At 42.1% G+C, this 26,413-nt stretch overlaps 2 protein-coding genes across 2 annotated transcripts; both read right to left on the reverse strand.

Annotated features, from left to right (window-relative positions):
- Positions 1-2,212: 2,212 nt before the first annotated feature.
- LSMEM1 (leucine rich single-pass membrane protein 1) lies at positions 2,213-6,880 on the reverse strand. The gene is made up of 3 exons (XM_064142891.1): positions 6,748-6,880; positions 4,511-4,648; positions 2,213-2,894 (listed from the first exon to the last, which is right to left on the reverse strand). The coding sequence occupies exons 1-3, from the start codon at positions 6,872-6,874 to the stop codon at positions 2,686-2,688; spliced, it is 474 nt and encodes a 157-aa protein (XP_063998961.1). The 5' UTR covers positions 6,875-6,880; the 3' UTR covers positions 2,213-2,685.
- A 5,963-nt stretch (positions 6,881-12,843) lies between these two features.
- IFRD1 (interferon related developmental regulator 1) lies at positions 12,844-25,725 on the reverse strand. Its single transcript, XM_064142113.1, has 12 exons — positions 25,397-25,725; positions 23,299-23,403; positions 22,310-22,391; positions 21,761-21,885; positions 21,328-21,485; positions 19,003-19,053; positions 18,729-18,907; positions 18,515-18,623; positions 16,482-16,616; positions 15,241-15,369; positions 14,220-14,315; positions 12,844-13,485 (listed from the first exon to the last, which is right to left on the reverse strand). The coding sequence occupies exons 1-12, from the start codon at positions 25,440-25,442 to the stop codon at positions 13,396-13,398; spliced, it is 1,305 nt and encodes a 434-aa protein (XP_063998183.1). The 5' UTR covers positions 25,443-25,725; the 3' UTR covers positions 12,844-13,395.
- Between the last annotated feature and the right edge of the window lie 688 nt (positions 25,726-26,413).

The following is a 26,413-nucleotide window of genomic DNA, read 5'->3' on the forward strand; positions in this document are numbered from 1 at the left end:
CTGTTCTTGGCACTTACTCAACACTTTTATCACTCTCTGTTAGCTACATTAAAGTGATCCCTGTGACAACTGCGTGTGATGTACAGAGGAGATAACTGCAACTGCTGCTGGGAATTAAGAGCATGAGTAGAAAACTCTCGAGACCAAACCTCACAAATCTTGTGTGAATTGCTGACAGCTGTCGGCCCAAAATAGGCTTATACATGCTTTGTCTTGCCTGGACATGTTTTGCTGCCCAAACCAGGGGTAAACGCATAGGGGCACAACAGCCTGGTGCCATAAAGTCTGACCTGCCAGGGCCCAGGGTGTGTACGCGGCTGTACAAGCCCATGCGCCCAGCGTATGGCACATCGGGCGCAAGGCCCATGCTCTGCCCGTATCTGGGGGAAGAGACCTGCGGACCCTTCCTAATTTGGTGTGTTTTGGCCGACTGCCGAAGGCCGATTGGATGATATCGTGGCCAAAGAAACATTAATCTCAGCCCACATCAGATAAATAGGGCAATCCAGGTAAACAAGATGCTTTCCCCGCTCGCCCCTCCCTGCCCGCCCGCTGCCTGGGGCTGTTACCTTTGTTGTCGCTTTTTGTGCTTCTTCGTTCCACGACACTGCTCGTCAACCCAGCGGACGATCGAACTACGCGTTCCTGGCCGGCCGCCGCTCCAGCCCACCATGCCAGCCCGAGGGCCGCCTTCTCGCTGCGCGCAGCACTCAGCCGGACTGATCCAGCCCTGGGGCTGCTGATCACCCGGCGCCCTGCTTCGCCCAGGTGGCTGCTGATCACCCGGCGCCCTGCTTCGCCCAGGTGGCTGCTGATCACCCGGCGCCCTGCTTCGCCCAGGGGGCTGCCGATCACCCGGCGCCCTGCTTCGCCCAGGTGGCTGCCGATCACCCGGCGACCTGCTTCGCCCAGGGGGCTGCTGATCACCCGGCGCCCTGCTTCGCCCAGGGGGCTGCCGATCACCCGGCGCCCTGCTTCGCCCAGGTGGCTGCCGATCACCCGGCGACCTGCTTCGCCCAGGGGGCTGCCGATCACCCGGCGCCCTGCTTCGCCCAGGGGGCTGCCGATCACCCGGGAGCCCTGCTTCGCCAAGGGGGCTGCTGACCACCCGATGGCGTCCTGAGAGCCGCGGAAGACCTCTCTGGCGCCCGTGGAACCTTCTCAGACGGCGTGCCCCGATTTGAATTGAACCATCAGCTCCACGTGAAATCAACCCCGTGGCTTTCACTCTCTATATATTTTGGGAACACAGACATTGAGACTTCCAACTAGTGAGTAATTGAACTCTCTTGATTCAAGTTGCTAAAAGAGTTTCATTAACTTTACCAGCGACACTTTACGCTGCAAGACTCTCATCAGAAACCTTTCTAAAACCTTTGCCAAATTGCTTAATTTGGTTGTATATAGACATTCTGCGCAATAGTTTTACCCACCCTATCAAAGAATTTGTGGGGATTAGTTGTATATAAGTTTGGGGGAAAGTTCTCTTTGTATATATTAATAAACTATTTAATAACCTTTATATCGGCCTCATCATATCTCACCCCAAACCCAGGCTTAAACCCCTCTGTAACAACAGTAAGAGATCAGGAAAAGAAAAATCAAGAACTAGAAAGGTGATGTAAAACACGAATGTAAAGCAAAACATTTCTAATAGCAAGAATAGAAGTGGTAGTCTGTAAGACTGTGTGGCATCTACTTTCAGTTAATACAAATCTGGGCCGAATGTCATAGAATCATCATACAGTTTTACATGAGAAGATGTGGCTATAGAACTCAGTCTGGTAATGGCCCTCCCATAGTAATGCTTGTATGCTGTGCTCAGTGTTTGGTGGCAGTTTCTGGATGAAGGCCAAGTGCTTTTTATAAAGCACTGTCCCTGGAGGTGTTCAAGAAAAGACTGGATGAGGCACTTGGTGCCATGGTCTAGTTGACTGGATAGGGTTGGGGGATAGGTTGGACTGGATGATCTTGGAGGTCTCTTCCAACCTGGTTGATTCTATGATTCAATGTGCGAAAAATGCTACATGTTGTCTTCTACACTCCCCCATAGTTGCTGGTGGCCACTATCAGAGCAGGGACAAGTGAAATCTGTCATGTTATGAAATAATTTTCATTTATTCATTTTATTTGGGGGGTTTGATTGTTTTTTTTGTTCTTTTGTTTCTTTCACAAAAGGAGTAGTGAGTCTATTTAGAGGCATAAGAAGGAAAACTACCAAATTTTGTGGCAGAATTCAGTTTATTTTTAAGTTAAGGAATCTGATGTTATCATTAAATACAAGTAATATAGAAGCAAACACAAAAATTGTTCCAAAGAAACAGGAGAATGATGAAGTGGAAAAGGTCATGCTGGAATCATGTAAATAGAAGTAACGACTTTCTGTGATCGTCCACTCACATTTAAAATAAAGCCCTTACCTCTGCAATCTACAATGCACAGAGAATCTGGAACTATTGCCCAAAATTGTTGACAGTTTTGTTGTTTACTGCAGATCATATGGGCTTAGTTTTCAAAATCTATATTCACAACAAACCCAAGATAAAATATTGTTTTCTAATCATTTTAATTCAGCTGGCTTTTCAATGCTCCTGTGATGATATGAGAATGTTTAAGTAACCTGTGTGCCAAATGTGGAAAATATCTGAGTCCATGAATATGCTGAATTTCATTCCAAAGAAGATCTTACTCTTCAGGGATTTTCAGCTCAGCATAAGTAAAGAGGTAATTATGAGGCACAGGAGACTGTGTGAAGAGGTACTTCTGGTTTTCCTTAATTCCTGATCGATTTAGATGCTGTAATATCATAGTGTGCATTTTCTTAAGCTCTTCTATGTTCCTCTTGTCAGATATTAGTCTGCTTGATATTTGGTCCAACTTGCTTCTAGTTTGAACTTGAAAAGGAAAGTGTATTGCATTAAATTGGCATCATGTAAGTCAAAAGCATCACTAACCTCACTCGCGTTCCTGGGGGAGTTTGCAGTTTGAGTAATAATATTAAACAGGAGAACAATTGCAGAACCTAGTGAATTATGCATCTGGCAGAGTTACCTGCTCACTACATGCTTGAATTACTTATTTTCTGTTTTGGTTTAGTGCAATGTAATAAAATAAAGAACTGCTCAGTGAAAACTTTTCATCCTCAGGCGTGTACCCATTCCATTAGTATTCACAGGGAAATGTCTTATTTAAGGGCTCCAAGATGGTATGTCTGGGCTTGTATTTTTCTAAAAGTGCAATTACTGAAACACAGCAGACTACAGCCACATCACTGGATCTCCCAAAGCATTTAGGTTAAGGGGAAAATCTTGCAAATGTTATAACTGGCAGGCAGATTTCCTCTGGAACACCAATACGCAGCATTCATCATGTGCACTTCTCAAGCCAGTTTAATTTTGGCCTTGTGAAATTAAAATTAACTCACAGGTTCTGTACCTTAAGTCTAATAGTGCCAATGCTAAATGAATCTCTGTGTAGAAGTTGCAAACATAATGTGTTTATAAAATAATCTGAAACACTGCTGGAAATCAGTTTCAAAAACCACAGGCCTCCACCAACAGGAACCCTGCTTTAATTGCTGTAAGTAACCTCAGTAGTTACCATTTTTCATGGTACCAGGGCTCTATTTTTAGCAGCTCCCCATTAAAAAAGTGACAAAGTTAGGGTTTTACAATCATGCTACTTAAAATCTCCTTTCTGCTCTTGTCTTGTATTCTTTTCTTTGAGCACTTGTGAGCAAATTCAGTCAAGGGTTAGGATTTCCTGTTCAAAATGGGAAAATGAAGCATTTTACTATGCTCCAGCAAATTATTTATTGTAGGGTAAAAGAAAACTTGATTTCACATGGATTCCAATGAATTAAAATTTGACTTGTAAGTTATAATAATGCAGCTTGTACACTGCTCAACACCACTAGCCCAGAAAACCCCAAGATGGCAAGGGTTCCATAAACTAGATTCAGCTAGAGCCATGTGTTTAGTTAAGTCAGCCCAACTAGTCCAGGTGAAGCAGAACACTAATTATGGACTCAGTGTTACCTGTCAGATTTGATATATATTGTCTCAATTTTGATATTTTCTTAATCTCAAACAATGCTTAGCTGGCAACCTTCCATCTTCCTCCAGGTAGCCTGATTTTAAGTGTTAGCCTGGGTGCAATTCCAGTATCAGTAGAATGACACCAATACTGAGTTTTATCTGGAAAGGAATGGAAGGCACATTGTCAAAGTATCTCACTGCCATGCTGTCATCTTTCAAATTTAACTTGATTTCCAGTCAGCATTTCATCAACACAATATAACCCTGCTAAGCTGTATTTTTCAGAGCTGTTGAAGCACATGAAGTCTTTGCAGCAAGGGTAAAATTGTGTTGTTCATCTCAGAGAGTAGACACCTTTGCTTTTCCACTCAGGACCTAGATCCACTGCCCCTAATGAGCCAAAGCATTTGACCATGCAAATACAGCAGCAGCATGTTATAATTTAGCAAAGAACTACTCTTTTGTTTACTTACTTATTAAGAATATTACAAATGAAACAAGGACCAAACTGATGATCAAAGTAAGAATAAATGTGACGAAGAACAAATGCTGGTTTCTTATGTTGCTCCCTGCTGTGTTTTCTCCAATACCATCACTGTTCTCTTCCTCGTCTGCTATGAGATGACAAATCAATTAGTGGTCAAGTTTGTTAAGATTGGTTAGGATAAACATGACAAAATGTTTCTGGCTTCATGAAGTGTCATAATTTTAGCACACAGATTTTGTTTCATGAGAAGGAAAGAACCCAACTTTATGGGCTCAGCTTGAATTTGGAAGTATAAAGAATAATACCTCTGTAATAGTTGTTGGAACATTCAACAACAATGTTTCTGCTGTTGAAATACACTGTTTTGTTGCAGTTGATCTGTTTTACAGCTCCAAGTGCAACCGTTGAGTTGTACATGTACAAAAGGTTGAAATGAAGTTTTAATCAGAAGGCTTTCTAAGGGCACCTGAATGGACTCAACCTTTTCAGAAGAGAAGAGAGAAAAATTCATACTGAAAACGTGAGTACAGATCTGTCTCACACCTTCATCCTCTAGATTTGCTTCTTTTTCTTTTTGATGATGAAAGTATCCCTGGGATGATTAACTTACCAAATTAAGCAGCTTGGTTAGGGTCTTGATTGGTCTCAACATTTTCTCTTAAAACTAATGTTTTCAATACTATTGTTCCTCTTTAGGGATTGTTGGTTTCATTCCAATAAAAAATGAGATATATATCCTCCTAAATTTTCAAACATTGAATAGACCATGTATGTTGTCCTTCAAGCACATAAAGAATGAGGGAGGTTAAAGGACAAGTAGTTGCTGTGCTGCCTTGATACCAGCAAGGGGTAGCTAGTTTATTGCTCTTTAAAGAATGTATTTGAAATAGGGTAAGGCAGTATTTTCTTTCATAAAAAAACAGTTGTGACCAAATGAGAGAAATCTCAGAGTTTAAAAAAAAAAATGTGTCTTAAAAAGAACAGTCCTAGAAGGAGCCAAAGCAGTTTAAAAACTGATGCATAAAATGCATATTAATCTGCCTTTATCCACTGCTGAAATGCAGGGAGCAGCATGCAGGTGATTATACCACAGAGCCATATGTGATCCCACAAAACCCTCTGTGTTTTCCTGGAAAGTAAACAACACTATCCATTAAAAATCACAAAAGAAAGTTAGATACTCACAGTGCAAGGAGTCTCTTTGACATTAAAATGGATTTATCTTGTCTCATGTTGTACTTGTAGAAATGACAATATCATGATAATCTACATATGAAAATTAGGTAGCTTTTGTCTGACATCTTTGTGTTAGATACCAGCAGCACTCTAGTTAGTTGCATTAGGAAAAGTTAGAGGACTCAGAAACAAAAGTAATGGAAAGGCATTTAAGTTCTATAACTAGAAGCAAAATTAAGTTACAGCCATTTGAAACTAATTTAAACATAGCTGTTGTTCTATAAATTTTCTTTAGTCCAATCTGCTATTATAATAAGGGAAATAAAAGCAAATCCAAATATTGTTATGTGGAATGCTACTGAAGAACTCCAGGTTTTAAGATGTTTTCAGGTCACAAAAAAGCCAAACATACTGTAGCTATTACCAGGTGAAAATATTCTTGTTGCCATGAGAAATGAGAAATACAAGCCATATAAGCCTAGCAGAAGTGCAAGAGCCTATATCTGAACCTCTAAGTAAAGAGAACATGTGAATTACAATGTTTAAAACCCTCATGGGATTCTTCTAATAACTGCTTTGAGTCCTTAGGAGATACAACTTAAAAGGAAGAACAGAAATTTTCTGGTGTTTCTACTGCCATTTGTGAATTTTAGTACTTGGGAAGAGTTACAGTGCTATTTAAGTAGGAGCTGTATATTGAGCATTAGTAGAGACATTATCTTGCAGAGATCACCTAATGAATCCCAGTGGAAATGGAAGATAAGTTCAGGCTTGAGAGTAAATTCCTAGCCAAATGCAAGGATTTTCAAGAACCCAATAACTGAAGTACTTACCAGGAGCAGCTAAACTATTAATGTGGTCTGTCAGAATTACACCAATTTCAATCTTTTTTCCTGTATATTTCAGTACAGAGCTTGACATATATCTATTGACTGGGCTGTTGACATCACTGCTAGACAATGTGGCCAGCCTCTTCCAATGTCAAATGTGACTTTGATGGCCCATGCTATATATACAGAACCACAGAGCATTGCCTATCATACATACCTACTGCATGCTGGGATTCATCTGGACAAACATTTAGTTTGTTTAGGTTGTTTAAAGAGTCAACTACATAAAGTTTTCCTTCTTCATGTGTGCCAGGCAGATTAACTTCTAAGGATGCCTTCTCCATTGTATCTAAAAGAAATAATATTTTTAAAGGTAAATTAAAACATGGATATGAAAAATAACTGTTAACAGTTGGTGTCCCATTCTAAGAAAATGCTGAGAAGCCTTGAAAACAGAGATTAGAACTCAACCTTGAAAGCAAGTTAACTAAGTCCATAGCACTTGTTTATTCCTGAAGATCATTGATGAGTGTAAGATTTCATTTCTACATTGTTTGTGCACATGTGTATACTTATACTTACATACTTATATCTAAGTTTGTGGAGAAAGAGAAATACCTATCTGACTGGCTCCAGCATTGATTTGAATGGTTTTTATTTAGTTGTATAACCCTTTTGGTGTGTACTTGGTAAGATGTAGGGTGATATCCTGACCAAAGTGAAAGCCAAATTTTCACTAACACTGCCAGGAAGGATGTCAGGCAGGCCCTCTGCATTCAGCATCAAATAATTCAGAGATAAGACAGAGAAAGCAGGCAGAGATGTAGCAGATAAGCAGCAAGAATATGGGTCTACTTATACACCTTAGCATACCACTGTGAATCATAGAATCATAGAATCAACCAGGTTAGAAGAGACCTCCAAGATCATCCAGTCCAACCTAGCACCCAGCCCTATCCAATCAACTAGACCATGGCACTAAGTGCCTCATCCAGGCTTTTCTTGAAGACCCCCAGGGACGGTGCCTCCACCACCTCCCCGGGCAGCCCATTCCAATGGGAAATCACTCTCTCTGTGAAGAACTTCTTCCCAATATCCAGCCTATACCTACCCTGGCACAACTTGAGACTGTGTCCCCTTGTTCTATTGCTGGTTACCTGGGAGAAGAGGCCACCCCCCACCTGGCTACAATGTCCCTTCAGGTAGTTGTAGACAGCAATAAGATCAACCCTGAGCCTCCTCTTCTCCAGGCTAAACAACCCCAGCTCCCTCAACCTCTCCTCATAGGATTTGTGCTCCAGGCCCCTCACCAGCTTTGTTGCCCTTCTCTGGACATGTTCCAGCACCTAAACATCTTTCTTGAATTATTCATGAAAAATGAAGTGAAAAAGAGACTTCTAATGTAATTCTGCTCCACATGGATGCTCGTTTTGGACAAATTAAAGCCTGATGGCAAAGTATTTTCTTCAGATTGACACTTCTTCCTTTAAAAAAAGAACTGGATGGGGCCCAATCATCAAAAATGGCTGCTCTGCAGAGGCTGGGTCACTCACTGAATGATGATTTATATGAATACAGTTATTAAGGAAGAGAAGATATATAAAAGAAGCAATGCCTACTCAAGCTGTGCTATGAATTGCACAGTATTATTTAATTTTTCTTTTATTTTTCTTTATGCTATTCTGATTCCAGAAATGTCTTTCAGAAACAAACTACGGTTCTAGCACTAAGGAGATGCAGATGGTCTAATCAGGCATCTTAGACTACCTAGGTTACTGCAAACTCCCTCTGCAATTATCAAAGAAAAATATGTCACTGCAACTAATATTCCTCTTATTCTAAGAGGTCTTTTTGACCTTACAGATGCAGTCTAAATGTATCTTTCCTTTGCTACTGAATGTAAGGAGGGAGATCAACAAGGTTGGACTTGGAATGAAATACATCGTACCCATTTAGTACACTATCAAAGCTCAGGTTGAGTTTCACCTGCCAGACATAACACCACATTGGGTGCAAATCTCTTGTTGATAAAGGATGTTGAGGACCGCAGAGTGATTTCTGAATCCTGTTTGGGTTGAACTACGCTTTTGACATGCATCTCCCTCTCTACTTCTCCTAGCAATAGACAACACAGTGTGACCAGATTCCTACCCTAGCACTTAAATTAGAAAAACTAAAGCTGGAGAAACACAGGCCTGAGTGTTTATGAAAAATACCTGCTCTTCCCCTCATCAAACCAGATGCAGAAGATTGTAAGAACTGCTCCAAATTTGAGCACACAGCCAAGTGTGTACTAAGCCTCAGTAAGTCTGAAAACTAAGTGCTTCAATCACTCCTAACAATGGGTTTTGTTCTCCTATGGGTGGGGATTGACTGACCTATGTGTGTACTTTTATATTTGCAGTTAATAGTGGCAGAAAAGATTTTTTTCCTCTGTTCAAAATTGCTGCTGCAAAATACAATGATAAGGAAGGAAAGTTGACGAAGTAGTGGTTATCCTTACCTGACACTTGATTTTAAGGAGTATAGCAGTAAATTCAGGACAGAAGAGTGTCCACTGTCCTTCCCCTAGAGTGCTGTGTGACACCAAGCACTGTCTGAGCACCACATCACCACTAGCATTGGCTCTGCTGTCTCCCAACAAGCACATCCATGCCAACTGCAGTTGTTACGGAGCCCTGTGTTTCAATAATGGCATGCTCCAAGTTACCACCTCATGCACAATGGCTTTTGGCTATTTCTAGCTTCTGAGCAGCAGTTGTTTTTCTGGGCACTTTGCTTAGTGCTTCCCTGCAACTTCAGAAAAGACACTTCACCACTTGAGCTGTAATAAATGTGAGTACCTTCGGTTCATTAATATTATAAATGACATGCCTCTGCATTCATTACTATTTAAATCAGATTTCCTCACTGTGCACAGTGAAGAAATTTGTTTTATTTGTTTGATACTTGTTCATTTCTTTGACATGCCAAAGTACAGACATAAGTGTCACTGTCACGGGCCAAAAGTACTGATTATTTTCCCAACAAGTTTGGACTCCTTCTATCTTACACTTTAACTCTGCTTAAAGTTTTTTTTTCTCCCCATGTAACTTTTAAATTCCTTAAGCTGTTGTAATAGAATTAGAATTTAAAATGAAACCACACAAAATTCTTCACAGGAAAAAAAAAAAATTAAAATGGGATAATTAAATGTTACTTACAACATAGCTGTATTCATGTAGTGTGCCAGTATGGAAGAAAACTCGTTCTGCTGTTTCTGTGTCTACTTTTAGATCCGTAGGAACCTGTCAACTCCTGCAGGACCCGTGAAGGCAGCTATGAAACACTGTCCCTTTCAGTCTATATTTAGAGTTAAGTTTGGCAGAGTATAGTAACTTCACAATGCTGATCTGTTTAAAATGAAAGCAGCTCATATACAGGTCTTTTTTATTATATGGTAATCATGATAATGTGCTATCAAAGAGAATTAGAACACTTGTTAGTGATCAGTATTTCATAACCTTGTGGTTTATGATGCCTTTTTAAAACTCACTTGCTATACAGAAGAGTCATATCTACAACACTGTACCAATGAGTAACCAGTCTGCTATGCAGAAAAGTCCTATCTACAGCATTGCAGTCATGAGTACTTTAAAGGCATAGACTAGGAAAAAAAAGGGTGTTTTCCTCCTTCTCCCACACTCCTTATAAAGTCAAGTGGGACAGTATTATGAGATAGACTATTTTGTATGGCATCCTTAGTTGTTTAAAAAATAAATTCTGCTGTACTCCAAGTACTGGAAATTGCTCCTTTACATACTGTTTTTTTTGCTTGCTGACACGACATAGTGTTACAGCACACTGTAGTGACAGGCAGCTGACACACAAAGACACCACAGCTTCTAACAACAAATCCTTTCTGTAGCCATTCTATAAATCTAAAATTTCAAATGCCTCTGTATTTTTTTTCTTCTGGGAAACAACAGACAATCCACCCTCCAACTCATAGATCCCCCTCAAGCTGACGAGCTCTACAGCTGCCCAGTCTGAATAACTGGGACGGCAAAGCAGATGTAACAGGCTTGCTCACTTCCTCCAGGAGTCTCCAGTAAGTCCTCCCTCCAAGGGATGTGTATCATGGAGGCAGGGAATTAATGTGTCTGAGTCAGGAATTATAAAAATAGAATTATTTTATTTTCCTTGAATATTATAGATAAATTTATATATTGAGGAAGTCAGGAAATGGAAAAGGCTAAGCTATAAACACAGCTTTACCCCGCTATCAATCAGGCTGAGCAGATTATTAAGGGAACAGCGGTTTTTACTCACAGAGGTGAGATAAGTATTCAACAGTGATCCCTTGCTGGATTCCTCTGCAGAAGCAGCCTTCTGACGCTGCAGGCAATATCCAATAGTAGATGTCCACGTGGCAGAACCCCAAGGTGAGTGGCAGAGCCGCCAAACTCTGAAATGGCTCGAGCACTTCTTCCACCAGTGGGTTGATCGTGGAACGACACTGACTCAGCAATGGCAAGGGAGAGCCAAACTATTAGCATCTTCCCAGCTCAGAAAGCAGCCAGGAAGTCAGCTGCTGATATGATCCAGAAGTGGCCAGTCCAGGTGTCGCCAGCAGCTCTCTCAAAGGATCCCAGGCTCTGCCAAGCCTGCAAGTTTGCATAGAGTGGTGCAAAAGTGGAAAGAACTGTCCAAAAAGCAGGGATGGGGTAAAACAGATGTACAAAAACGTAGGAGCCCTCCAAAAGCAGAGACAGTCCAGTCATGGCAGGAACCTGTCCTGTCAGGCACCCTGTCAGTTCTTTCAAGATGGGAATCTTTCAAGACAGGAACCTTTACACCTTCTCCCTTGCTCTGTTTATCATTTTCTAGACAAAATGTCCATTCACTGTTTTATACTGGGTGTGAAAACACAGCCAGCCACCAGCATAGGCTTCCACATGGGTCTGCACATGTGCAGAAAGGTCCCTTTTGCTGTTCCCCTTCAAGCCTGCAGGGGGGAGTGGGGAAGCAGCTTTCACATCTCCTTGCATTCAAACCTGCAATCAGGAAGTAAGGAATTTGGGGTACCCTAGGACAACATGTAAACCAGAAAAAAAAAACCTGAACAGCTCACTCCCACTCCTGAGACTCACAGCGCCATCCTAATTGCAAGGCAAGTACCCAAGCCCCTTCAAGTCCAAGCTCCAAGGGATACAAATCTATCAGATCTCTAGAAAACAGCAGAACAACCCACCTCCCCTCAAACTTCCTTGGAAGTGGAAGCCATATTGGTCTCTGTGGTTGCCAGCTACAGTGTTATGAGGGAAGGGCAACCACATGCTTGGCCACCTGCCAAGATGTGCTATAGAAAGCAATTTTGCAAAATACTGACAGGAGAGGAAGCTAACAACTGCTGCTTTACACTAGCAAAGTGTGTCAACGGCGACCACCCAGAAGCACTGGAGACCAGCAGGCTTGTGGGAACAGCATAGCTCAAATGGGGCATAATTTCAGGCTGGGCAAACACTCATGGACAACTTTATCTACTTCAATGTTCAGTGGTTTCCTCTCCATTTGTACAACAAACACAAGTATGCAGCAGTAGTAGAAATTCTAGTTGAAGGCCTTGATGTAGTCTAATCAGTTCCCTAAGCTAAAGAAGTTCTAACAAATTGTTCTCAAATACTGCATGCGTGTGGAAGACACAAAGAGTAAGTATGGATCTTTTGGAATAGGCTCTGCTATAATCTGAAACTTAAAAAGCTCCAAAACTTCTGCTTATCAGAGCAAGCAGTAGCTTTCAGGGTGTGGGATGTTTTGAGTGCAGGTTTACTTCCTCTGCTGATAATGTCCCTTAGTTCTAAGAATGTTTATTCTCAAGCACATTTATTCATAGGTCTTCCAGTTCAGAAGCTCTAGGTTTTTTTAACTTGTGTTTATTGCAGTAATGTCCCATCCCCAACTACCCCAAAGAAAGACAGTTCTGTTACCGGCTCATTTCAGTACTCTAAGAGACAAACTGAGGGGAGGGGAGTAGCTTTCGACATGATGAAAACAGCAGCTGGGACAGCTCCTGTAAGATAAGGAACAGGATGTTTTGCAGTACCAGAACACATTTGCCCATTTCAGAGCTGATGACCAAATGGCAGGCTGTTGTGCTGACCATCGGCCAATAAAATCTTTCAAACACAGCAGAGCAGTTTCAGGTAACAACTACAGCAGAGATTAACCCAGCCACAGGCCTGCATGGTCAAATAAACCATCTGTTTATATCTTTGGGTTTTGCTAGCATTCCAGCTTTTCATTCATGTAGTAATGACTTTCACACAGAAAGTGAGCAGTGAAAAACACCTTTATTCCAGAAATTAAGCATCCAATTTCAGAACATGAGAACATTATTTGTATTTTACCTTGAGGTGAGTGGCATTCATTATTTCACTGTAAATAAAGGGAAGTTAATTTCATAGTCCCCTTCAGAATAAAGTTGTACTGTATAAAAAGTTGTCTATCTGCCACTGAAGAGTATTAAAAGTTATTAAAATAACTTCACACAAACAAGTGTGTTTTCATATTAACACTTTCTTACCAAAACACTGGGTCAATGAATTAATTGACTTTTATCTTTACACTGAAGTAAGGAATCCAGTCTGACACACAGCATTTGACTACAGTTACCCACTCCATTTAACAGTTCAGTTACAATAAATATATCCACCTTTGGAGCAAGTTGTATCTATTGCAAGTGTTATAATGTATCCCTGCACTAAACCTTACATTATCTATATACAATCTATATGCAACTAAACAGCAACATGCATTATATTTACAGGCTTCATCATTTAAAGGTTACAAATCTATTTTGAAAACTGAACCCCATGAAAAAGATCTAGAAAAATTCCCCCACATCTGCCCTTTTATCACGGCATTTGCTTCTAGCCTTTGTCCGAGCCTTGAATGCTGCAGAGTTGTACAAGTGCTACAAAATAAAAGGAAAAAAATTAATCAAAGGCTTGTGTTCTTCAAAAAAAACAGTGAAGAAACATCTGAAAATATTTTTGTTATTAAAGTAAATTAGCAGGTCTTCTGAAATACAGTATAGTATCCTTGGACCAAAGTATGATTCATATACACATCCCCCCACACTTAAAACTTCAACTGTCTGAGATGACTGAGCTAGCAGCAATTCTGGAATCCAATCACCTTTGTCATACAGACACAATATAGATTACATTTGCTCCTCTAGATTAAACTTGTTAGCACCGTTTCACAAACTGCTCATATCTGCAATGTGTACATTCACAACCAACAGAATAAAGTCACCCTCTTAGTGCCCATTTCATAATTGGGTTTGAGATAATCATGAAGACTTGATTTCTATGGTTTTCTAGATCTCTATCCAAAGCCCTAGGAGTTGCAAAAGTGGCCAAGTTTCCCCACAGATGGAGAATGAATCTGACAATCAGCAACCAACCTCCAAACACCCCCAGGAAAAAAGCAGTAGCAGATATGCCCAGTGGAAAAACCTAGAGAGCAAAGAGCTCCAAGACACATACGACCTAAGTTTGGTTTCACTTAGGAGAACATGGGGCACTGTTAGAACTGAAGTGACTTTAAAGGTGACAGCTTTTAAGGTGTATGTTTGGAATACCATATAATTCAAGAGAAATTTATTAGCATATGAAGAAAATACATGAAGATGTAATAACCTACCCTTTCAAAACGAGAGATCTTCATTGTTTTGAGAGTTGCAGCATCTAGCATTACTGGTGGACCAAGCTCAAAGACATTCCGAAGAAAGTCATTTGACTATAAACAAGAAACAAACAATCAGCTTCTCCCCCACTTAAAGTCTTCAAACATAACTACTGTTAAATATTGTGTATTGTATTGGGAAATAGCAGCAATCTGACAGAAATCTTAGTATTTCTTGCAGTTACACCAGGAAACACTTCTTTTCATCAGAATAAGGTCAAAAACTACAAACTGCCCTGTGGTGAAGACAAAGACAGCTCCTCCTGCCCTTTCATGTTGTCCTAGCAAATTAGACATGGTTTTGTTACAATCCTCTATGTAATATTAGGCAGCTGAACACAGATCTGTAGTTTCACAGTATGCCAATTTTCAAACAGAAAGCTAGTATCTTAAAAAGCTGCTACATGCCTGGGCTCCCCCAGTCACAAAAATGCCATTGACACTGGGCTGAAATTTTGACCCCAGGATTATCAAAGAAATGTAGAAGCATATACTTTTAAACTGGAGTTCCTTCTTCTGCTACACAAACAGATGACTAGCAAACAAGTAGTTCCTTGAAGAGATAAGGGCTTATTCCCTCTCCTCTGGAATGCTGTCATCATTGGGCTGCAATCTATGATCATTAGTTTTGACTAAAAATTTGCATTCCTTTCTACACACTTGCACAGGAAGGGTGGAGGCATGCAGCTTTGTAATAGCCAGGTGACTACGCTACTCTCCTGAAAGGCAGCATAAGGATCCAAGAAAAGCCCTGAAGCTAAGATGATATTTGGCTTGAATCTCTTGGAGAAGTCTTTTAATTGCTAGCCCAGCACACCCAGACTGCTGTAGTTCATGTTCTAAGTGCTCTATTTCAACACTCCTAATGCAAGGTTCATCACTTCACCAAATCCTGCTCACAAATTTGTAATTCAGAATGAATTACAATAGAAGTCCAATGTGGCTCAACAGTCTGAGCATGTATCAAACATCAGCTCACCTGCAAGTGATATTGCATCCCCGACCCCAGAATCTCTTTGAATGTATCGTAAGTCTGTTTTTTAACCCAGCAGTCAATATACATGCGCTCAGGTCCAAACTTGACCATCTCTGTAGGAAAGTCACGCTCCTATCCAAAATTAAACAACATATAATTAAACAGTCTTTTGTATTAGGAACTGTGTATCTCTCAATGTATTTTTGTCTGTATGTGAATCAGTTTAAAAAGTGAGGCTGATAATCCTCAAGACAGAAGGCATTTTTAAAAACACTCCACTTTCATATTTAAAAATACAGAGATTTTGACTTTTCTGGATAAATCAATTCTGTCTGCAGGTACCTCTAAGTCTGTTTGTAAGCCTCCTTTAGCACGTACCTTTCATGTGCAGTGAGCTACACTGGTGACCATGGAACATAACAAGTACTGAGTAACTATTCTTCTACAGGCAGAAATCTCAAATAATTTCAGAGCCTTCCTCTTAGTTTCATGAAACATTTAAATGTTATGAATGTCAATCAATATTTAGCTGGTCTTACCCATACAGTTAAGTAAAAATTATCTGATCAGTGAAAACATCTAGTGTGATAGATATAACAAATAATCCATTAAAGTACTAATAGTTTTACATTTGTCTTCGAGGCTTTACTCAAAAGTTATGTCACTAATAAAATAAAAGTTTTAGGAATTGTACTTCATGTATTGTTCTCTTCATCCAGATATGGAAACTAAGAATATAACAACACAACCAGAACAACACACACACACTTCTTAGGCCCCTTGCAGAGGTGCCATCTGAAAATGTGTCTTACCACTAAGTTGCTTTTTTATTATGCACAGCTGTTCAATACATTATTTTACAGTAAGTCTTTCTGCAGAATTCAGGACACTAATTTGAATGACCTAAAAAGTTTTCTACTAAAACAATTTGCTTGTAGTATGAAATAAAAAAATACTTAGGAACTGCAGTGCAATGTTTTAGCTTTCATACAAGAAAAAAATACTCTTGAATGCGAAGTTAATTTTGGAGCAAAGTAAACTAAGCTTGACTTGCCTCGTTCTGCATTCCTAAACAAGTAGCTGTATTTTGCATAAGGAATCAGAGTTTGAAATCTCATTTAAAACAGTATTTTCCTGTTGCTTTCACTGAAACAGTATTTCTAGTTAATGATAAAACATTTCAGTAAAAATCACACACTACCTAGTTACAACCCAGACATTGGAAGTTAAGACAAAAGAATCACCTCAACAGCTCGCAGAACATCTCTGAAAACAGATCGCTGCTTTCTTTTATCTACTTTGGCTCGGTGCTTGTTTCCATCAGTGGCCAGTGCTCGTAGTTTCTCTGTTAAAAGCTCCATATCTTCATAAAAGAAATCCTGTCCAAACAAAAGGGTAGGGTTTTTTTAAGTTACTGGCCCCAAAGATCTTTTCCTGTGAACAGCAAAATGGATCTCTCCAAATTCTGGGCACGCAGACCTCTACAACCTGTTACTTTGTTATTTAAAGAGACAGAGAAGGCACTAGCTTCCTGTAGCTACATTTGCCCCATTTATAGTACTAAGTTTACGCAAGCAGGACACTATTAAACTGTTCTATTACTCCAAAGCCACACTAAATAGCGCAGCTCCTTCAGTGTGTGTATATACCTGTCAGTCTGTCCTGCTCCGTAACCCCAAGGGACTTAAACTGCCTATAACTGATCTGCTGAACCTGGTTGCCACTCTTGTTAAAATGAGGGCACTTACAGGTTATTAGCACAGAAGTAACGTTTGCTAAAGATTGATTGCGAGACATCACTGGACAGTACAGAATATTTTGTCATAATTCTTGTAGAAGGTGGAAAATCAGAAAGCAGTTTTAAAATGCTTAACAGAACACTCCACTAAAGTTAAATAAATAATTGTTTAGCAAGAAGTACTTCCTCTCACTAACTCATCAGTAGTTTACCTGTATTAGTATGAGTGTACGTGAGCTTATGTAAAAAACAAAGGGAGCTTGTGTTCCTTTGTGTGAGGTGGGGGTGGGCTGGGTTTGAAGGCTTTTTTTAATCTGAATGCTTCATCATGTCCACTGACTAGGCTGAGTTTACAGCTTTGTGAGAGAAACCAGTCAAAGGCAAAACACAATAAGCATTTTTAATCTGTGCTGATTGTTAAGGATTCAAAAAGAATAAAGAGGCATTTTCTCAACTGGACAGATGACTTTAGATAATGTAGTCTCATTTGTCAACACATTTTAAGATTTTAGTTACTTGCAGTCAGTTTGACAAAATAAAGGATGGAGTTCTAGAGTTTTTTGCCTTTCAAAGTTTGTTTCTGTAACCAAGAGACTCAAATCCCTACTGTGTGCAATTATACAGAAGTCTCAGCACAGTTTAAGATTATGCATATCAGTGTGGTGTGTATCCTGGCTCAACTGGAGTTATCCTTTCACTTTGGACAGTGTGTTCTGGCAAAGCACAGCAGCCTTGATCAAGCTAGGAGCCATCCAAGCAGCTCTCCCAAACTGTGCCATGGGCAAGTGGAGACTGTTCCCTTCAGTGCTGTCAAGAAAACAGTTGAGAAATTAATACGGTATAGTGAAGAATCCAAAGGCAAGTTTAGCTGTATATGAGGCAATAAAAGAAGCTTGCACCTAATGCAACTCAAAAACAAGCCACAAGAAACCTTACCAAATGTAGCAACACTGGCATCTGCGCAAAATTCATGCAGACATTTTCAAAGTCTCCTCCCTAAAATTAACACTAGTCCCCACCTGACTGAAGTCACAAATGCTGCATCAGGCAATACTAATTATTCTTATCAAAGCACCCAAGTAAGCCTATTGAAAAGCATAATACTTAAAAGTCAGTATGGTTCCTACTGAACAATAGATTTTCAGCTGTGAGAACAGAATTGTGCAGGTTATGAATCACTGCAACTTGTCTATGCAAGTATCTAAAAAATGTTCCCACTACAGTCAACAATAGTATTTTTTTAAGCTAGTGTTAGATTTAGATTTTAAAGCTTACATACCACTTTTTAGTTGCTCTTCAGTACAGTTTCATGTCTTTTGTTAATACTGGTCCTGTTTTCACTACGGAAACTAATGTAAAAATGATATCTCAATTCCCTTACTCCTGTACCCACTTGGATCAGGACAAACTCACTACAAAGAACATGACTCAGTGAATCATCTGCCGCAGTTGAGATCCAGAGTGGCATGCAACACAGGTGAAATAATTTGTGTTGTCACTATCCCAGTGCAGAAAATTCAGCTGCTGACATCCACTTACAGCATCTGTTTCACGTGCCAGTTCAAACAGAAGTGCTAGTGTTTCTCCAGCAGCTATCCTCATGCTGAGATCATCACAAGACAGCAGACTCGGAAGTTTATGCAAGTGCCTAAGGAATAAGTCAAAATACATTTAAGATGTCATTTTGTTGACACTGCTTCATTGTATATAAAGACAGTCATTACAGATTTTGTTTTCCAAAAAAGATACCCACATTTCGATTTTCTTCTTCACTTCATTCATTGGACAAATGGTCAACAACAATGTCCATGCTAAGAGAGCGCTGATGTGAAGCACAGTATTATGGGTACTTGATATACCATTAGTATCTCTATCTCTCTGATAGGCCTTTGTGAAGATGTTTTCCAGGCATTCCATAGTAGAGTACAGTTCCTGAACAAGGGAAAAAGATCATGGAATTTGCTTAAGAGTCACACCTTTTTATACTGCCAATGTAATTTTTAAGAAACAATAGTATTTATCCTCACCGTAATGTCATCAGTGACAATGAAACAGCAAATCCCTAAGCAGGTTGCGCACTAAAAAAAAGAGAGGAGAGTCAGTACTTGACACTAATGTTACTGTTGACCAAAGTTTCAGACTTTGACTTCTGAAGTTCAGCATCTGGAGTAATGGAAACATGGAGTACAACTCTTCAATGTTACTTAATTCAGCTACTTTATAAAATCTCTCAGTTCCCCTCTCAGAATGACTTTCAACATATGCTACTCAAGCCTTAATTTTTCATGATGTACTACTTAATATAACTCACAAGGCTCCTCCAAAAAGCTACATGTAGCACTCATTTCCCTTCAAATACCTTAAATCCCACTATGTTTTGCTACCAGAAATTACACTAAAGGCCATATATTTATCCACAACTGTGGGAACTATTTTCACAGTATCACAGTATCATCAGGGTTGGAAGAGACCTCACAGATCATCAAGTCCAACCCTTTACCACAGAGCTCAAGGCTAGACCATGGCACCAAGTGCCACGTCCAATCTTGCCTTGAACAGCCTCAGGGATGGCGACTCCACCACCTCCCCGGGCAGCCCATTCCAGTGTCCAATGACTCTCTCAGTGAAGAACTTTCTCCTCACCTCCAGCCTAAATTTCCCCTGGCGCAGCCTGAGGCTGTGTCCTCTCGTTCTGGTGCTGGCCACCTGAGAGAAGAGAGCAACCTCCTCCTGGCCACAACCACCCCTCAGGTAATTGTAGACAGCAATAAGGTCACCCCTGAGCCTCCTCTTCTCCAGGCTAAACAATCCCAGCTCCCTCAGCCTCTCCTCGTAGGGTTGTGCTCAAGGCCTCTCCCCAGCCTCGTTGCCCTTCTCTGGACACACTCAAGCATCTCAATGTCCCTCCTAAACTGGGGGGCCCAAAACTGAACACAGTACTCAAGGTGTGGTCTAACCAGTGCAGAGTACAGGGGCAGAATGATCTTCCTGCTCCTGCTGACCACACCATTCCTGATGCAGGCCAGGATGCCATTGGCTCTCTTGGCCACCTGGGCATACTGTTGGCTCATGTTCAGGCAGGTATCAATCAGCACCCCCAGATCCCTCTCTGTCTGGCTGCTCTCCAGCCACTCCGACCCCAGCCTGTATCTCTGCATGGGGTTGTTGTGGCCTAAGTGCAGCACCCTGCACTTGGAGCTATTGAATGCCATCCCATTGGACTCTGCCCATCTGTACAGGCGGTCAAGGTCCCGCTGCAGAGCCCTTCTGCCCTCCAACCCTGTCACATCTGCCCCCAGCTTAGTGTCATCTGCAAACTTGCTGATGACTGACTCGATGCCCTCATCCAGATCATCTATGAAGATGTTAAAAAGGATGGGGCCCAGCACTGATCCCTGAGGGACACCGCTAGCATCTGGCTGCCAGCTGGATGTGGCACCATTCACCACCACTCTCTGGGCTCGGCCCTCCAGCCAGCTCCTAACCCGCTACTACAATGAGATACCATGAAAACACTTGGCTTCAAGAGCCTTTCTTGGCACTTTCCAACTTTTACTGCAAGGCCCTACATCTTCTATGCCACATATTCTACTTGGTCTGTTCTTTTAAAGAGTAAGAAAAATATCTTTAAAAATCCTATTTGCACTAGCCACACAGACTTGAAAACTAAAAGCTTTTGTTTGTAGAAACAACTGCTGAGCTACTACCTTCTCTTCCAGCTGACTGTACATATTGTAACACAGCTTTAGTACAACAGAAGCAGTCAGCTGTACAATGATAAGGCAAGTTAGAGAATGCTAGCTAAAACTCTGATGTTAAAATAAACTCTTGGCAAGAGCTTTACACTGTCTCCAGACAGTATTTCAAGTTTACTCCTGATGTACAGATAAGATGACTGAGTAAACCCTTTTGGTAGTGCAAATGTATCAAGTACATATTTTGTATCTGCTCTATGTCATTTTATCATATACAAATGTATTTGAAAAACTAGCATTCCTCTGCTGTTGAAGAAACTAAAACTAGTACAGGAAAAACGCATCAGTTGGTGGGAAAACTTCTCATTTTTTCCTGTAGGACTTAGTATCAGCCCTAAGAATTGCAATAAGACAGCAACATAGTTAAGACACTTGACAGAGTACTGGATAAAATAGCTCCTTAATGAAGTTTCTAGGTTGAAAGAGAGAATCATGTCCAATCTTTAGGTGGAATGTTTTAATCAAGTGCAAACTTCTATGCATCATTTGGAGCATACATCAGTGTTATGAGTTTACATCACTTCTGGATTACACAACAGTGAGCTGGTTAAAAACTGTCCTTCAATCCTGCCTGGCAAATAAACTTTTTATACTTACAGCCTGTCTGGCTTGGATACTGGCTGTTCCATCACAGATAATCTTCTTCAGAACTGGACCAAGGATCTTAAAAATCTCTTCACTTTCAATTCCTGACCCCATCTGCACACACAGAAGACATGCCAGTCCAGCAGCTGCACACTGTTCGTCGCTCTTACCTAGAGATTAACATGCTGTGATGAGTAATCTCCCAGTGCATTGCTCCAGTCTGAAAACTTGCAAGTTGAAATTCAGAGGCCAAAAGGACAGCACATAATCCCAGTGAATTTTTTATGTCAGTTAAAAAGTAACATTGAAATTAAAAAAAGGAATGCTGTTAACATACCTCAGTTAAGCACTCTATAAAGCACTAGAACCGTCAGTCTTAATTCCTTTTAAACAATAGACTATTTCACAGGGGTTACTGCCTTCTAAAAGTAAGCACATTCATTACCTTTCTTTATGCAGCGTTCAATGCTATCCGTTAGTGTCATTCTTCTTTCCATGATAAACTCATACAGAATTTTAGAAGAAAAAGCATTTTTCAGACTTTCAAGAGCTGCCTGTCGTGTTTTTGCACTGTTAGAAGAGAGAAGGCAGACGTGAAATCAGCACACATAACTTAAATCTTAGTCTTTGCTTATATTTGCACTCAATAGTAAGGTAACCCACAGCAGCACCATGAAGTATGAAATGTTATGAATTGTCTCCTTCCTCAAGGACAGAGAAACTTAGGTTAGCTGTAGAGTTCACAATAGGGAATCAAGCTAGAAATAAAGTCACTCTACCTCAAGCTATTAAGGAAGGAAAATCTGACCTCCACTTATCCAAAACCTTGGTGGGGAGAAAAAGGTCTTTTCAGATACAGAACCAAAACAAGTCTCCCCAGCATTGACTGCTATTTCAGCCAGCATAAAACAAACATCTGACCCATGCTTCTCTTATTACATCAGAGGAAGACAGATAACAATGGATGAATGCATTTGTTCAAAGCATACTATACCTCTTGTCCAACGTAAGATCAATAAATCCCTTCAATTTGTATTCTAAGTCTTCTTGAGTAGCTTCTTCATCAACTTCAGGCCCTAATCCAAAGGAAATAACTTAAGTCCTACTGATATACACTTTATTAGCAGACACAGTAACATCCAATGCAGTATTCTTAATTTTAATAAACAGTTCAATATAGAAAAATCACAACAGAATTGTTCTGTATTACAGCAACAGAATGGTATTAACTCTACTACACCAGACTGTCCCTTAAAATACTTTTATAAAAATGGATCTATTGATACATCTGTTCTATTTCTAGACCTGCTTCTTAAATACTCCAGCAAGTGCAAGAAATAACCAGATCTTTCATAGATTTGCTACAACTGACACCCATCAAACAATCCTGTCAGCAACACATTCTCATTCAGTCCATTTAGATGGGCCCCTGGAGTATAGCAGAGTATTCTGTTGATTCAGTGTTTTAGCAGCCTGCACTATCTGGCATCACTTCAGATGCCTCTGCAACGGAAGCTCAGTTAAGTGTAGCAAGTATTCACAGGGGAGGTTTCATTCTTTATTGCCCTGTAGCAGGCTTCCGGGTCCCCTTTCACCAACAAAATGACATTAGAGGAGCCCAGATGGAATCAGAGACAAAATACAAATCTAGTTTAAACAGGCAAATGTGACTTCCCATTCCAAACTCTTCTGCAGTTCCTACCGCCTCAACTATGTTACAAAAATTAATGTCTTACAATACACCTTGAAATCTTCTCCATAAGTCAGCATATTTTAATAGAAAGAAGTCTAGTTTCACAGGAGACTCATGAAATCTGAGATAAATCCTTAATAAAACAATGCCCACTAGATTAACAATCACAGTGCTTATCAGAATGTCATTATTTTGCTACTGCTACTTACATTCTAGTACTTAAAACTGCTACAAGAAGTCAGACTTTATATTTTTAAAAGAGATGAATAGATAGAAGTGAAAGAATATACCATCCTCAGTGAAGCTAGCAGGATCACTGAAGCCACTGCAGTGGCTCATAGTTTCAATTGAAGCATCTTCATCACTAAAAGGCTGCACATTTCTGGGCTGACCACCTTAAGGAAAAATGAATACAATTATTTGGTCATTTCTCATATGGAAAATTAAGATCCAAACATCAAAAGTAAAATTCAGCCTTTCCAAGAGATTCTCCCTCCCTGATCCAGATACAGAAAGTACATTTCCTTCCTCTACTCAATTCCTTTACTTCCACCTGTTTTGAAGACTCAGATGGCTTGTGAATGGCAAGAAAGAGTCCATTTAGTTTTCAAATTATTGGTAGAATTCCTAACTCTAGGTTTAAGATCTTTCTACAATCAACCTCAAGTTAACGGAATTTCCTATGACTGTACTTTAACAATAGTTCTGCATCCATTTCACTGTTGGAATGAGCTATCTAAAAACACCTGCCATGCAGTCTTTATAAGTTTTGAGGAACTTCAAGCCAGGGTAAGTTATACATTTAAACAAACATACTTCACCCAATTCGATGCAGGATTTGTGGGATTAAGTGTAGTATGTGCAGCACCAGAGAGTCCAACTCTGTTTTAATACTGAATTACAAATACAGGCCAGAACATCAAATGTTTCAACAGGGGAAAAAAGTTGTCCCTCTCAGGATCAAAAATACCTCAGTTCACTAACTTCAATCTTTTTTGAGAAAGCTGTATTATTTTCACCAGTAGTTTTCATTTTTTCATACCTGCATCTTATTATTACAGCATTAAGAGTTGGAAAAATCTGACCTGATAAAACTGAATTTCTATCCTTGTCCTTAGCACGTATCTACCAAAAAACAATTTAACTGTTATTTCTCCAGCAGTTGCCAAATATTAGAGAACTCAGAATTCTGGGGTTTTGGGGTACAACTGATTCTAAATTATTTATGAAAGCAGCATGTAGTGCTTGCCTGCTTCAAGACACTCAAAATGCATTTATTTTATCTAGACAGCATCAACCTTGAGTTGATGACTATCCTAAGCCTATCCAATAAAGTTAAATTCACACTTCGGATAGTTTGAAACTTGTAACTGAAACTTGTATTCATTACCACAATCCTTGACAAACATTAACCAAGGCACAAACCAGGAAACTTAGAAGCTCAGAGCCCTGGCATAGCCACCTTGCTTCTAGTGACGTCAAGCAGGGAATGATTGCCAGTCCTTCACAAACTGAACTAAATGCGGCTGCGATAAGCCTCAGTGAATCGGTCACTTGTTGAGCAGTTGATACTAGAAAGAAGCCTGTGCCCACAGCTATAGTAGCCCAAAGTTGAATTTCTCTCACTCCGCAAAATTTTAATTCTACTAGACATCAACACCTCAGCCACACACATACTGGAGACGTATGAAAACTTTTATCTTTTAATATCATCTTTTAGGCTAAGAAAGGTATTTTTTAACGATACTGCAGCTTTTCAGAGCACAGTGCGCGGTGACACACCGCCACCGCAGCCACCAGTCACCGGAGTGACAGCAGCAGCCGTCTCCCCCGCCCCGGAAGGGCCCACGCCGGCGGCCATGCGGCAGGGTGGACACCGGACCTTCTGCATACCGGGGATGCCCCCTAACAGCACACAGGCCCGGCCTCCCCCATCCTCCCTGGGGCCAGACGGGCGGCACCGGGGACCGACAGTCGGGAAGCCTGCAGCTGGGCCGATGTTGGCCGCTGCCCTTAGGGCGCTATCACCGCCAGCAGCGCCAGGCACGGCCTCCGCCCGCGCCCCTGGGCGCATGCGCCTAAGCGGCGTGAGGTGGCGGTTTCGGGGCCGGCTCCTGGCAGGCCAGTGGGGCCCCTCGGCCAATGCCCAGCTCCACCTCGCCCAGCAGGGCGCTCCGCAGCCACGTCTGTCCATCCTACCCCTTTCATACAAGCCCCACAGGGAGTCGGGGCCCAGGTGGACAAGGCGACCTGGCTGGCCGTGGCCTCTGCCGCCGGGTAGGGCAGATCCCCGAGACGGCCCAGGCGGCCATACAGAACGTCGAGAGAACTCCGCGCCCCTGAAGGCAGTCTGATCCGAGCCCCAGCCCATCGTCTGGCCGCACTCACCGGTTCCGCGCTGGTGGTTGCTCCCCCGCTTCTTAGGCTTGGGCATGGTCGCAGCGGCGCTGGGCTCGCCTCCCGCGGCCCCTCTCTGGGTCTCGGTCTCTCTGCTCCCCCCCGCCCGGGAATCAGCGACAATCAGCCGATAGAAGAGCAGGATGGCTTTTTACTCCAACGCCTCTGCGAGGCCGACTTCCCGGTCCGGGGCAGCGGAGGTGATTGGCGAAAGCAGGCAGAGGACGAACAGGCGGCAAAGGCAGAAATCCCCGTGAAGGCCCGTAAGCGGAGTCGATGCATCTTTCTCCTCTCAGACACCTGGGGCTAAAGGCGCAGAGGGGGCGCCGGGGCCGCTTTTATAGCCCGCTGAGCTGCGGGGGCGGGGCTCCGGGACGCGTCGTTCCCGCGGCCAATGACGGGAGGCTGCGGCAGCCGGCGGATGACTCAGTCACGGGAGCCGCGCTGCTGCCGAGGGGCGGGGCTGGGACGTCAGCGCCGTTTGGCGCGTCGCGCCGAGGTGATGGCTGGGAGCGGCAGCTCTGGCTGCCAGCCTGGGGGCGGGAAGGGGAGGGGGAGGGGGGGGCGGGCGGCGGCCGTGACCCCCACCGACCCGTGGGCCCCGGCCCGCGGCCTTGGGTTGCCGCTGGTGGGGCCGGCAGTGGCAGCCGGAACCCACACCATGCACGAGGCCGATCGAGAGGCAAAGGGCCGGTGCGTTGGCGAACTGACTTCCTCTGCCCTGGCGCTTCTCTTCGACGGGCCCTCCGCAGGGAGCTGGAAAACACCGCACTGGTGGCGCGGCGGGCTGGGGCGGGCCTCGCTGCCCCGGACGGCGTGCAAGCGGCAGAGCGCCCAGTCTGTGCAGAGGTGCGCTCTGCCTAGAGACGGCCGAAGCGGCTGTGGCGGGTGGGAACGGGGCCTGATGGCGCCGCAGAGGGGACATCTGAGGCGGCAGAATTCCCGGACAGCCCATGCGGCCAGACAAAGGCGTTTGGAGTTTGTGCCGTGTCTGTCAGTGGCGGTGGG

Source organism: Pogoniulus pusillus, chromosome 4, assembly GCF_015220805.1.
Source record: "Pogoniulus pusillus isolate bPogPus1 chromosome 4, bPogPus1.pri, whole genome shotgun sequence".
Classification (NCBI taxonomy): Eukaryota; Metazoa; Chordata; class Aves; order Piciformes; family Lybiidae; genus Pogoniulus; species Pogoniulus pusillus.

What these genes read in the sequence shown, in the direction of transcription:
- LSMEM1 (XM_064142891.1), bottom strand. Translation starts at nt 6,874, where the DNA reads ATGGAGAAGGCATCCTTAGAAGTTAATCTGCCTGGCACACATGAAGAA. An exon ending in TGAATCCCAGCATGCAGTAG is followed by an intron (nt 4,649 to 6,747) that starts GTATGTATGATA and finishes ATCTCATAGCAG; the next exon opens with ACGAGGAAGAGAACAGTGAT. An exon ending in ATTTGTAATATTCTTAATAA is followed by an intron (nt 2,895 to 4,510) that starts GTAAGTAAACAA and finishes TTCCTTTTCAAG; the next exon opens with TTCAAACTAGAAGCAAGTTG.
- IFRD1 (XM_064142113.1), bottom strand. Translation starts at nt 25,442, where the DNA reads ATGCCCAAGCCTAAGAAGCGGGGGAGCAACCACCAGCGCGGAACCG. An exon ending in ATGTTCTGCGAGCTGTTGAG is followed by an intron (nt 15,370 to 16,481) that starts GTGATTCTTTTG and finishes AATTTTGGATAG; the next exon opens with GAGCGTGACTTTCCTACAGA. An exon ending in AGATCTCTCGTTTTGAAAGG is followed by an intron (nt 13,486 to 14,219) that starts GTAGGTTATTAC and finishes TTTATTTTGTAG; the next exon opens with CACTTGTACAACTCTGCAGC.